General features: G+C 41.9%; 1 protein-coding gene across 2 annotated transcripts; it reads right to left on the reverse strand.

Annotated features, from left to right (window-relative positions):
- Positions 1-2,063: 2,063 nt before the first annotated feature.
- pgghg (protein-glucosylgalactosylhydroxylysine glucosidase) lies at positions 2,064-9,337 on the reverse strand. Of its 2 annotated transcripts, XM_063481075.1 has the most exons (14): positions 9,179-9,337; positions 8,483-8,788; positions 8,191-8,401; positions 7,677-8,112; positions 7,473-7,592; positions 5,305-5,436; positions 5,124-5,235; positions 4,906-4,978; positions 4,677-4,813; positions 4,465-4,598; positions 3,222-3,317; positions 3,046-3,143; positions 2,726-2,949; positions 2,064-2,357 (listed from the first exon to the last, which is right to left on the reverse strand). In XM_063481075.1, the coding sequence occupies exons 2-14, from the start codon at positions 8,724-8,726 to the stop codon at positions 2,281-2,283; spliced, it is 2,094 nt and encodes a 697-aa protein (XP_063337145.1). In that variant the 5' UTR covers positions 8,727-8,788; positions 9,179-9,337; the 3' UTR covers positions 2,064-2,280. The 2 variants fall into 2 exon arrangements, with proteins under 2 accessions (XP_063337145.1, XP_063337146.1); XM_063481076.1 differs by lacking the exon at positions 2,064-2,357 and having other exon boundaries at positions 2,770-2,949; positions 3,095-3,143.
- Positions 9,338-12,874: the final 3,537 nt, after the last annotated feature.

The raw sequence follows: 12,874 nt of genomic DNA on the forward strand, positions 1-12,874 counted from the left end.
AATATTTGGATGGGCGGAGCTCACCTCGGTCAGAATAGCTGGGGATGAGGCGGAGTGCCGAAACTCGTGACACGAGACCTCAAATCGTGCGAACCCGAGCAGAAGTTCAGGGCGGAGTTACTGCGCTGCCCAGATTTAAATGGACCAATCAGAGATCTGTCGTGCCCCGCCCCTCCAGCACGCAAACATGCAGGATTGACAGTGAAATATAACCAAAGTGGACTAGTTAGAGAAATGTATTTTATTCTTTGTTTCGTTCTTTTTTCTTTTTATTATTTAAAATCCCTCTTGGAAACTGTGGGTTTAGAGTTCGGCTGGCTCTTATTGGTAAACATCTGGATGGAAAGTGTGGATGTGCTCAGTATCAGATAAAACCTAAGAATCTAGATTCAGGGGTAGGCAACTCCAGGCCTCGAGTGCCGGTGTCCTGCAGGTTTTAGATCCCACCCTGGGTTAACACACCTGAATCAAATGATTAGCTCATTACCAGGCCTCTGGAGAACTTCAAGAAATGCTGAGGAGTCATTTAGCCCTTTAACTCAGCTGTGATGGATCATGGACACATCTAAAACCTCCAGGACACCGGCACTCGAGGCCTGGAGTTGCCTACCCCTGGATTATATAATAGTTTACCACAAGGGATTTGACGATTAAAGGGTAGAGGGTAGCAATACACCAGCACAGACTCTAGTGTGCCTAAATCAAGAAGACGATGCAATTGTATTTCAAGTAAACAGTGATGACCTTCCTCTGGATTTTTCCCCCCTGGAGACTGAAATAGTTTTCTCCTGTCAGGAAGCAAAGTTACAGGATGCTTGAAGTCATGAATCTCACAAAGGTCATGGTAGTCTGTAAGTCAAAGTAAACAGAAATGCATTGTGTACATGCTCTTGTGCCCTCATCCTTCCAGTCATAAATAAAAGTCTATAATGCATTTAAATTATTGTAAGTTGTTTAGTGTTTTGTTTTTGTTTTTTTGCATGGCATATCTAACTATAACTCTAATCATCTAACAGTCACTATTAAAAAGTGTGGATGTGCTTAGTGTCAGGCAAATTAACATAGTTAACTAAAACTTACTCCCTAACTTAGTCTTTTCTTAATGTAGTCAAAGGAGATGGTGCAAGTATTCATTATCCCTGAGTAGAGAGACACTAGGGAGAGTGTCACGATATTTTACATGGTGATAATGTATCAATACAAAGACACCAAATATCTACATTTCTTCAAATAAATTAAAATACTCTTTGAACACTGCAGAAAAGAGGGCTCTTTTCACACACCACCATCCTGAGATAACCTTGGAAGAGCAAATTTACATTAAATCAGTTTAACAAAACAACATCCTACACTTTCTACACTTAGCTTGACAAGTCTATCTCCTAATTCAAGATATTGGCTTAGTCACATGAGTGAAAATTAAACACCAACCTCCTTAAACCTATAAAAGAAACTGATGGCTGGTGATTTGTTTAATTTGATCGCATTATGCATTCCTGCAAACATCTGCAGTCTGAGTTGGACTGACTGCAATCACTCTCAGACAGATTGCTGAAGGTCTGCAAATAATTGCGGTCTAATTTATAAATGCAGACAGATGGCAAACATGTTGCCATTAGTCTCCAGATGTCTGAGTCTTTGTTAACAACCAAACTTGAGGGGACTCGACTCAACTGGCTGCCAGCGGCTTGTATTCTGACAATACTCCCATTGGTAAATCACTGTAAATGTTATTGCAATACTCTGCATATGACAAAATATTTACAATTGCTATAGTATCATATCGTGAGTTAAATCAAGTGATAATATTGTTACAATGTGGTGCCTGGTGAGTCCCATCTTTATCAAGGACAATTAGCATACATAAAATATAAAGAAAAACTTACAAAGATTAAACTCAAATGTCAAAGCTGCTCTGAACTAAAGTGAAAGGAAAAGATTCAAAACTAAAACAAACAAAAACACTAAATAAAAATACGTAATTATAAGAACTCTGATAATCATATTTCCTTTGACATCACAAACTTCAATAACTCAGTAATTTAGACTCAAAGTTTCTCTGCATTTTTTTAATTAACTTTAAAAGTCCACAAATATTACGCAAATCCTTCTGTGTATTATTTGTTGCCCTGCTCAGATCCATAGCTGCTGTTGGACTTAAATTAATACTGCCCTTCTTTATTCCATACATTTAGTAAATCAAGCAAAATATAATAAAAACAAATAATATGCTTTCAACTGTCAGCATGTGAAATGTTTCGGAGGATCGGTGCTCAGGTTTCAGAAAGGCCAGCAGGAAGCAGCTGAAATCAGTTTGCAAACGTATCCGGGCACTCGAGGGAAAATCACCGGCTGCCCTGAAAATACAGATGTATACAAGCTTGGATCAGGTTCAGGTATGCACACCGGTTTGCAATCTTGTTCTGGCAGGCTATACTTTTGAGTTCATGCCCCACACATTATTTTTACATCACTTCCAGCCTAGATAAGGTAAGCTGGAGAAGATCACAGTCCTGAAGTTTTTTCCCTGATTATGAGATTCAAATGTTTTTCACTTCTATCAATATTGTGTCCCCATATAAACAGTTAAATGATCATTTCTTTTTGCTATACTGTGAGACATGTTTGTTTCTTATTAACACAGAAACTATCAAATTATTTTCATGAATAAAACTTGCTCTGAAGAGCTGCATGTTCAAACTGCATGTTTGAACTTGTGCTTTACCTGGTGTGAGGGGGATTTTAGTTCCTGATGCCTTCAGGACAACTTGTAAATTACAGGGCTTAGTGTTGCCTGGACTGCCTTCCTGTTCCCTCAGTATGATACAGACTTCTTCCTTCCTCAGCAGCCAGTCCATCTGGCTGCCCAGGTAGTTCACACCACGGACACAAAGCTCGCAGACGTCGTTGGGAAGCAGTGGCGAGAATGCCAGGCAGTCCTTCTGAACTCTAGGATATAAAACAAGTATGTGAAGCTTTGTATCACTGTGAACACACTGTGGACTGAACACACTGAAGTGTTTATTTCCTGGATTAAGAACTAACCTAAAACCGGTGTAGCCAAACAGCACAGCTTGCAGAAATCCTCCCATACCTGTGAGAAAGTTGACTGCACCGGAGCCATCGGATGATTCACTCCATACCTGCGAGGAAAGGTAATCAATCTTTCGCCCAGTAAATGTCAGGTGTGCGTTTATGTGGATGTGTGACCTAAAGGGTACCTGGAACGGGCCCTGGATGTTGTTGAAGCACTTTTCAAGTAAAAGCTGAGCTTTCTCAGCCTCCCCGAGCTCCAGCCAGCTGATTGCAAACATCCCCTGAAAATGGAAAGTAAAAAGTTTTGATTCAAATATGAACACAAAAGTCAGTCACTGCACCACACTGAGAAGTAAGACTTCTTATTAAGTACATTAAGTACTGATTTGGATCCTCTTTTGTCTTAATAACTACTTTAACCTCCTAAGACCCAAACTCTTTCATGGCATGCATTTTTAATTTCTTTCTGCTATTTGGGCTGATTGGGACCTGATGAATGTAAAAACAAAGAAAAAATGGCCTGTATTTGTATAGCGCTTTACTAGTCCCTAAGGACCCCAAAGCGCTTTACACATCCAGTCATCCACCCATTCACACACACATTCACACACTGGTGATGGCAAGCTACATTGTAGCCACAGGGGGCGCACTGACAGAGGCGAGGCTGCCGGACACTGGCGCCACCGGGCCCTCTGACCACCACCAGTAGGCATCAATCAATCAATCAATCAATCAATCAATCAATCAATCAATCAAAGCTTTATTCGTCACATGCAGGTTGCCCTGCAGTGAAATGGGACCCCCCCCCCGACTTTACACACACAACACAGACATTACATGGGGATACAAGTCGGAGATTGGTAGCATTAGAGAAAAAAAACATTGAAATGTACATTACAATGGGAAAGTACAAGAGGAAAAAAAGAGACCCCTACTCATGCTGTGCTTCCATGGTAGGACAGCATGAGAACAGGAAACAAAAAAACTCCTCTGCACAAAAAGCACATAAATGTCCACAGCACAACATTGTGAAGACATGACAAGCCACAGGGTTGGGTGGGGGGTGAGGAGTAATCCGAAGCGAACACAGCAGCCGCCCTGCCACCCGGGAGAAGTGTCTTGCCCAAGGACACAACGACCAAGACTGTCCAAGCCGGGGCTCAAACCGGAAACCTTCCAATTACAAGGCGAACTCCCAACTCTTGAGCCACGTTCTATTTTTACCTTAGGTAGTTTGTGAGAAGAGGATATCAGGCCCTTGTAGAGCAAAATTTAGTATTGTGGTCTAGACAACCCAAAATATGATGTCCACATATGTGGATGCCAGGTCCTAGGAGGTTAATTCTTGTTGACACAGATTCAACAAACCTCAAATTTAGTTCATTCAGCAGTTTCGTGTGACCATAGAAGATGCTATGTCTTTCATACCCATGTCATGGCTGGACCGTGAGGGTCTGTCACTGGCTCGTATGCTTCAAGGTCATTCCTTCTAACCTCTGGGGACATCGGCAATCCAAGAGGATATCCCAGCAACACTGTGTCCGCCTGCTTCACGGGATGCCCTGTTTGTCACCCAGAGGACATTCTGGCATCAAGTTAAGAATATTTAAGGTTCTTTCTTAACAGAAACAAATATTAACCTTTAATGTAGCCGTCGTACTCAGGGTGGTACTGATGCTCTTCATCAAAAGGTATCTTAATGTATTCGGCCACTGCTTGCCATTCCTTGGGCGCAGGGTGTTGAAGGAGTTCAGCCAGTTCAACAGCAAACTGAAGACTGACAAATAAGATATTTTCATTATTACTGGTATTGATAAGACATAAGTTATAAGGTGTTATAGTTATAAGTTTAATCTTGAATACAAATACCCAAGTTTGGCCACTGTGTTTGTGTACACAGAGTCATTGACATTGTAGTAATATTCATCGGGTGGCATGACACCTGAATGGAAACAACATGAAGTTAACGTTCAATATAAAATAAACCAAAGTGTGAGTCAGATCCTTTCATTAAAGCAGGTAACTGATGCACTGAATTTATTTGGCGTGACGAGGCTGAGTACCATCTTCCTACTAATTGTCTTTACCCAGTAGGTGATATTTCTGGTCCTCGGGCTTCCAGGTTACCCTTGAAACCCAGTAATCAGCCACACCATAGATGACCTCGCTGCCCAGTCCCTCTCTGAACATGGACAGATCCTAAAGCAAAGAGCTAGATTAACGACGCCAGGTAGAAGGGACAGTGAGTGGGGATGTGAACGAGCATACCTCGGTGAGGTAGAGATAGTGCTGGAAAGCCAACGTGACATCTCCGTTGATGTGAATCTCTTGTTGTCCATAAATGTCCTCTGGACACACCTCTCTCCCTGACACAGCACTCTCCCACGGGTACTTTAGACCCTGTAAAACGGCATATTTCTTTAGAAGGCTCAGACACTGTTTGATTGTTATTATTAAAAAGTACCTACAGACAGTCAAATATATGCCTCTACAACAGCATACAGCAGATACTAACTGTGCACCAATGGGGCAGATGTACAGAAAATATTACAACCACTAGGTTCTGAGGTGTTCATGCAGCTGTATTCTCATGCCAAGTTCATCTTTATTCTAGGATTTTCATTATTATATCCCAGTTGTTACTCTTACTCTCAGAATATGTCACACAGTTAAACAAAACAAAAAAAGAATTGCAAGAAAAAAAGGATTATAAGAGAACATGGATTTTCCACTAAAAATGGGCACTGTGAATGCACCAGGACATGCAACAGCTATTACGATCATAATCTCTTTCCAAGTAAGTGATAAAAGGATACCAGGTTTCAACAAAGTCGTCCTGTTTATCTTTTACAGTATATCTGATTTTACAGTTGAATCTGTCGTTTCTGCCTCACTGTTGTACCCACTGTTGGTTTTTTTTTACAATCTAACACTGAGTTATTTGCCTGAAATTCCTCAGAAACTCTTAATAGTATTAAGATTTCCTCTGGTTCTGAGTAGTTTTGATATTACAGATTATATGTCCAACCTGTAGTATCGCTTATACAACATCCTTTCAGGTAACTGAAAGTATTCAGAAGGTTAATATGTCACATCCTATATTAAAAAAAAGCACAACATTTGAAAAAATGTCTTAATGGACATTTTTTCAAATGTAAATATCTGCACAGGAATATTAATTCCACTGTGTCAGGAATGTGTTTTAAGGCCTGTTCTGATAACAAAATCTGCCTGGGAGCCTCTAAAACTGAACAACAAACATGTTGGATGTTATTGTTTAGTCCATAACCAAAGATTTAGAGAGTTTGGTTGGGTGGAAACTGTGTAAATCTACCAAATGGAATCACCACTGTTGGTGGAAACTAATATTAACAAGAATAACTTGACTGTTTAACCAACATTAAACAATGGTTGAACAATAATTGGTTACAGCTAAGCCTGGCCAAAACAGAAACTTTGATTATTGCACCAGACAGTGCAATACCTGATATTAAACGGCAACTGGGTGACTTAGGTTCCTCACAGAAACATAACCTTAGAAACCTGGGTGTTATTTTTGATGAAGCTTTTTCTTTGGAGGGACATTTAAATCAGATAGTAAGAACCTGCTTTTTTCACTTGAGGAAGATTTCAAAACTTAGATCCATCGTGTCAACAAGTGAACTCGAGATGATAATACATGCTTTTGTCTCTACAAGACTCGACTACTGTAACAGCCTGTTTACTTGTCTAAACAAGAAAGGGCTAGCTGGTCTACAGGTTGTTCAAAACTCTGCAGCGAGGCTACTGACCCGCTCAAACAAGGGAGCTCACATGACCCCTGTGTTAAAGTCGCTGCACTGGCTACCAATCAGATTTAGGTTCCATTTTAAAATTCTAGTTTGAACTTTTAGAGCATTACAGGGACAGGCCCCTCCCTATGTTGCTGATTTGATTCGTACACATACCTCTTCTCGTAACCTGAGGTTATCAAACCAAAACCTTTTAGTGGTCCCCCACACTCGTTTTAAAATTCGAGGGGACCGATCTTTCCAAGCTGTTGCACCCAGACTGTGGAATGCACTTCCCCTATTTCTACGGTGTTTGGACTCGGTGGAGACCTTCAAAAAGCAGCTAAAGACATTTTTATTTCAAAAAGCTTTTAACTAGACCAGGGTTTTTATGATGTATTTATGACTGTACTGTGTTTTTACCTTGTAAAGCACTTGGTGACACATGTCGATGAAAGGTGCTATATAAATAAACTTTACTTACTTACTTAACTTTATTATTATTTTTTTTTATTATTGTAACTTCATTATTTACTTTACTATGTTTTGATGTGCCACCACATCATGAGTGTGTTTGTGTGTTGATCTGTATATCCAGTACTGTTTTCAGAGTTGAACAGAAAAAAAACAGTAGAAAAAAAAAACACTCCACTGATCGTCTTATACCTTGTAGCCTTGCTTTTGGGCGTTGTCTTTAGCACCATCTATGGTCCCCACCCTGTACTCCAGCACAGCTCGGGCTAGTTTCGGATAAAAAAGGGCTATCCCGGGATACATCCAGATGTCCTGCCACAGGAAGAAAGAGTCATTGTGTGACACAACATATAACAGAATCAACAACACATGGCCATTGGCTGAATCTAGCCTCACTTGGTCCCAGAAAACATGGCCCCAGTAGTCCTGGCCTTCTCCACCATTAGAGAGCCCTCCTGGACTGACTCCACCGAAAGAGCTGGAGGTGTCATGTATGGACGGGAAAGCGCTGAGGAGGTAGAACATGCAGCCAATCAGGGCCTTGCAGAGGCTCTCAGACCCTGTCACCTCCACTTTGCTCTGCAGCCACAGCTCTTGCCAGGCCTTCTCGTGAGATGGACGCAGACTCCCAGTTGCCATCAGATTCAGGCCCTCATCAAAACTGGCCTCAGCCGAGTCTAAACTGCTGGCCGCGACCAGGATGAAACCCCAGCGAGCCTCGCTGTGCTCGGGAGGGAGCATCAGAGTCACGGGCACGGGGGTCCAGATGAGGTGCACAGTAGGACAAGAACCTCCAGGGTACTCAGCTGCGGTTGTCTGTCCCTGGATATGGCTGAGGGAGGGCTGGATTTAGACTGTGAAACAGTTTTTCCTTTTACTAAAAACTCAAAAAAAATGTTGTTAGCCTCACCTGCCTCCTCTGTAATCAGGACCAGCCTCAAACCTGATGTCTTTGCTCTGAGGTGTGAATGAGCTGACCAACTTAACCGTGACGGGCTCCTGTGAGGTCACCTGACGCTCCAGCAGGATCTCCATCACCATCAGGTTGGGGTAGTGTCGGTGAGAGTACAAAGACTGTGTGGCAGTGGCGCTAGCGGAGCTCAGAGTGTGAATAAAAATGCCTGCACAAGAAGACGAGAGAGAAGTATGAGACCAGATCAGCAACAACACCATGGAGAAAGCACCTGCACAGGAGAGGCTACCTTTGTGGGTGTCCAGGCTGTAGGTGTGTTGGACAGGTTCCTCTAGCTCCACCTTAACAGCTAGAGGACAGGGGACATCTGCTCTGTGGCAGCGCCCACCCTCCCCATTATAAACGCCCCCCATGTGCATAATATTATTGTACACCCTCCAGCCCAGGTGGCCATTCGCAAGCGGAGGGAGGAAGCGGAGGTCACTAGGGAGGGTGTCGGTGGTGAAGATGTAAGGGTCCGAGTCACAGGACATGATGAGGAGATTACCTTCACTTTAAAGGCTCAAATCAAACCAAGAAGTCAGGAAGTTTTCACCTAAATGATAAAAATGTTTGATTTGGAGTGAAAAACCATTAAGATTAACAATGCAAACATAAGACTGTAGATCTCAAATGCTTTTTTCCTCTGTGGACCTGGACCCTCTATTTTTCACAGGTTCACGTTAGTAAGACTATTTGCAGAGTGTAGACTTTGACACTTATGTGTCACAAGCCATGCCTAAATATAACCATAAGATGTGTCATGCAGACAGCCTGGCTGAAATTTAGCAACGCAAAAACAAAAATACACAAATAAAGATAAAATGTCCCCATATCAAGTAAAATCATGGTTTCAAACACATTAAAGTTAAAGCTCTGTCGCTGCTGCCAGCAGCATGCACAAGTCCTTAAACTCATTACTTAAGTGGGAATGTTTTATTCTCACGTGAGAAGGAAGAAGCATCTGTTTCTGTAACAAAGAAGAATGCAGGAAAACCAAAGTCCAGGCGAGACCCGGACAAGATCCCAAACCGCTTGTTCTTTAGGGCTCAACTCATAAACCAAAACAAAACAAAAACAAACAAACAAACAAACAAAACAAACCCAAAACTTTATGTGCTTTAATTTGTTCCAGATTTCATATCTAGTGCACTCGAAAGTTGTTGATGAAGTAGTTCTAACTCATTTGTAGGAGGAGACCTGTGTCGTGCAGCACAGAAAATCTGGATTTGGTTCAGGTCCCATGTAAAACATGGGCTGGATTCACTGTGGAGTTTAAAGTCAGTTTATTAAATCCAGATGCTCTGTTAAAAACAGCATGCCCTTTCCGTGTTATTGGCGATGTCAGGTGCACTTTTCATGTTGTGCATAAAAGCAAGACATTAATGTAAACTTCATTTAAATGCTGATAGTTTAATGAGACCGGTTATGTCACAGGCTCAAATGGCTGCTATCTTATCCGTACATATGTCCAATTAAAACAGCAGCACCACTCTTCAGGCCACACAGTAACACTGTTTATTGTCGGTCTGTTCCCCAGAGGCATCACGTCACTTTCTCCAAATTAAAGCTCGTCATTTTCCCATCAGCTCCACAGTCACACTAAAAGTTTTCTCTTTGCTTTAGCAGTCAGACTCAGATGCATTGTCCTCGTTCGGATTTTCTAAACACGAATTTTTTTAGTTATATTTATGTTATAATTAACTAATTAATAAAAGCCCCAGAGATAAATATTACCATCGTATTGTATTTTTAAGCTTTCCAGGGCTGCACCTGTCCTCCTATGGGCTGTGGGAAAATAGATAAGGTAGATAAAACGTAGGGCTCTATGGGCTCTTAAAGTAGCTTGTAGTCTGAAGTCCTTTGTTTGGCCAGTAAGACTATAAAAGTGCCAGTCCTCTGTCAGTACCAGCCACATACACTCTATTTGAAGGGTTCAAGGTAAGGCTAAATACAAGGTATCCTGTGGAGTTTTTGATCGCTGGCTCTGGGACAACGCTTTTATAAGTGTCCCTGTTTCGTTTGTATTGTGTGAGGACACCAGGACATCAGAGCAAGTGGGCACCTTGAGTCACATCCTGCTGTTGCTTTGCTTTTATTCACTAACGCATAAAAAAAGTTTCAGTTTGTGGAATAAATGATCGGAAATATAACATTAGTTTCTTGGGGTCTAACATCATCCTAATAAAACGCCCTACTCAAGCACAAACACGTATTGAACACTTTTTTTCTAAGTAAGTATATTTCAAAAGGTGCTATTGACATGACATTCTTACCAGATGTCGGTGGCAACCCATCCAATCTACATACAAAAAGAAATAAAACCATAGATGTCCATGAAACAAATTATGTGCCAGTCATTTAATGGCAAGCCTATTTGTTGAAATGTCACTGAATCAGTTTTTATCATAAAGCTCAACTTAGATAAATCATAGAAAGAACTCTACAGTGTATTGTTCTGGGCTGGGTGACCTCTTGCAGATATCCCCAGTAGTGTCAGCCCAGTGTCCAGACCTGTGAATTTGCCCCTCCCTGCTGCCATGACTGATTCAGATAAAGAGGTAAACCATGTGTTTTGATTTGGCAAGTCACACAACTTCAGATTTTTGACATCAGCAGTCATTTAACAAGCAGAGGAGATGATGCTGGAGCTGTCGGCTCTGATGTTCTTTGGTGAATGCTGATTGATCTGGATGGTGCTGCACAGGTCCCACTGAAGGAGTGTTTCTAATCTAAAGTGGAGGCCATTATATATGTCTCTGAATCTGCTCTTCCCATTCCTCCTGGCAGTTGCTGGATCAATGCCCTCAGTTCTGTCCAGGTATCCTCATGTAACGGCCCATCTCAAGATTTCTGCTCCACACTCTTGAGACTGTGCTGGTGCGTCATTCAGGTTCCACAGGAACAGCTTTAACTTCTTATCTGCATCAGGTTCATGAGTCATAAGTTATTCTCTGTGCCACAAGTGTTTAACCTCTGCAGATTTATTCTCTGTGTGCACCTTGGAAAAGGTGAAGCTGTGCCAGAGGTCTGCTCTGTTTCTACAAGCTCTATCTATCTTGGGACTGATAGTCAGGATGTCGCCACATCTACTGATTCGGTTCAGAGCTAGTGTGTGTTTTGCGAGCCCCAACTTTATGCCAATGTGCTTATAATTGATGACTCAATGGATTCATTGATTTACAGGAGAAAATCTTTAGTTAGAAACATATTCTCTGTATACAGGTCAGTCTGTTAGGGTCAGGTCAGTCACGCTTGCACACTAAAAGGGAATCCACAGTAAGATTTGGAATACCGAAGCCACCATAAAGCTGTTGCCAATTTGGGTTTGGGTCTTAAAGTGTATGCTGCCAAAATATCCAGTTAACCAATTAATGAGAGAAAATAGCCAAACAATCAACCTGAAAATTTTGGTCTGTTGCCTGCTTTATTTGATGCTGATCTTGGCTTTACTTCCCCGATTACAAAAGCATTGTCTCAGATTTATTTTTATTGCTGAGTCCAGAAAACAAGCTATAGAAAAAAAAAAAAATCAAATCAATCCTTGACCGTCAGCTGACATGCAGCATTGCATTACTCGCACCTCTCGGTGGCGCCAGGGAGCTGCCCGTGCAGCATCTGGCATCATGCCGGGGGTCAGAGCCACAAACCCTGGGAAAAGCAGTGCTTTGTCCATATAAGGCTGCAATCCATCCGCTTCCCTCTTCCTCCCCAGCTCCCTTCCTCTCTCTTTCTCAGACCTGAGGGATATTTAGAGAGAGCGCCTCAGCCAGCCTGCCCTTCCTTATTAGGAGCTCAGCTTGTTGTCAGAGGTTCTAGCCTGCAGGACAGTGGTCCATCTTTCTGCTCTCAGATGAGACAAACAGATGGATGGCTCGTGTTAACTACACTTTACTGCAAGTGGGAAAGAAACACTGGGACTCACACAGCTTCACCCATATGTCTGAGCACTCCAGCATATGTAATGACACCAGCTTCTATCGTGTCAAGTAGCTCTTGATGTATTGTCCACCTGGGAGCAGAAGCAGATTAATGCAGCAGCACAAACATACTTTAAATACATCTGTGTTGGACCGTTTCCTCTTTTAGGCCTCTTGGTGTGTTACAGCTGTTCAGTTTTTCTCTTTTTTCCCCCAGTGACAGAGGACATCTGGCTACCAGCAGACAGACTAACAGACACCGTGCACATGGATGATACAGTATAGTGTGGGAAAACAGAGCTAAACGCAAACAAACAGGTGACCGCAAAACATAAAAGTGAGCCACTCAATGACTAGAGTTACAAAGGAGGCAGGAATCCATCTGGGAACTGAGTGTTGTGTACACTGATAAGACACACTCTGCTTGAACCGAGGTGGATAATAACAAAGCATTTGCTACAAACACACTTTTATTAGGGTGCAGACATCCATTTAATATATTAGAAAACCAACATGTGAAGCAAGGCTACATGGAATTTTACTTCAAAGGGGTATTGTTCAAGGCTAACATTTATACACAAACTGTACATAACCACGCTCCTTTGTGAGAGGAATTGACGCCGAAAAATTATGAAAATATTTAATCCGATGATAACCAAAAACCACTCATAGCATAATAGGATGTGCAATGACCTTTGATATTCACCCATTGGTAATTTCTA

This window comes from Pelmatolapia mariae, linkage group LG7, assembly GCF_036321145.2.
Source record: "Pelmatolapia mariae isolate MD_Pm_ZW linkage group LG7, Pm_UMD_F_2, whole genome shotgun sequence".
NCBI classification, from domain to species: domain Eukaryota; kingdom Metazoa; phylum Chordata; class Actinopteri; order Cichliformes; family Cichlidae; genus Pelmatolapia; species Pelmatolapia mariae.

Excerpts from the sequence above, each read along its gene's own strand:
- pgghg (XM_063481075.1), bottom strand. The coding sequence starts at position 8,726 with ATGTCCTGTGACTCGGACCCTTACATCTTCACCACCGACACCCTCCCT. Across the intron at positions 3,318-4,464 it reads ACGGTCCAGCCATGACATGG|GGGATGTTTGCAATCAGCTG; the intron begins GTATGAAAGACA and ends TTCCATTTTCAG. Across the intron at positions 2,358-2,725 it reads TAAAATCCCCCTCACACCAG|GGCAGCCGGTGATTTTCCCT; the intron begins GTAAAGCACAAG and ends CTGTATTTTCAG.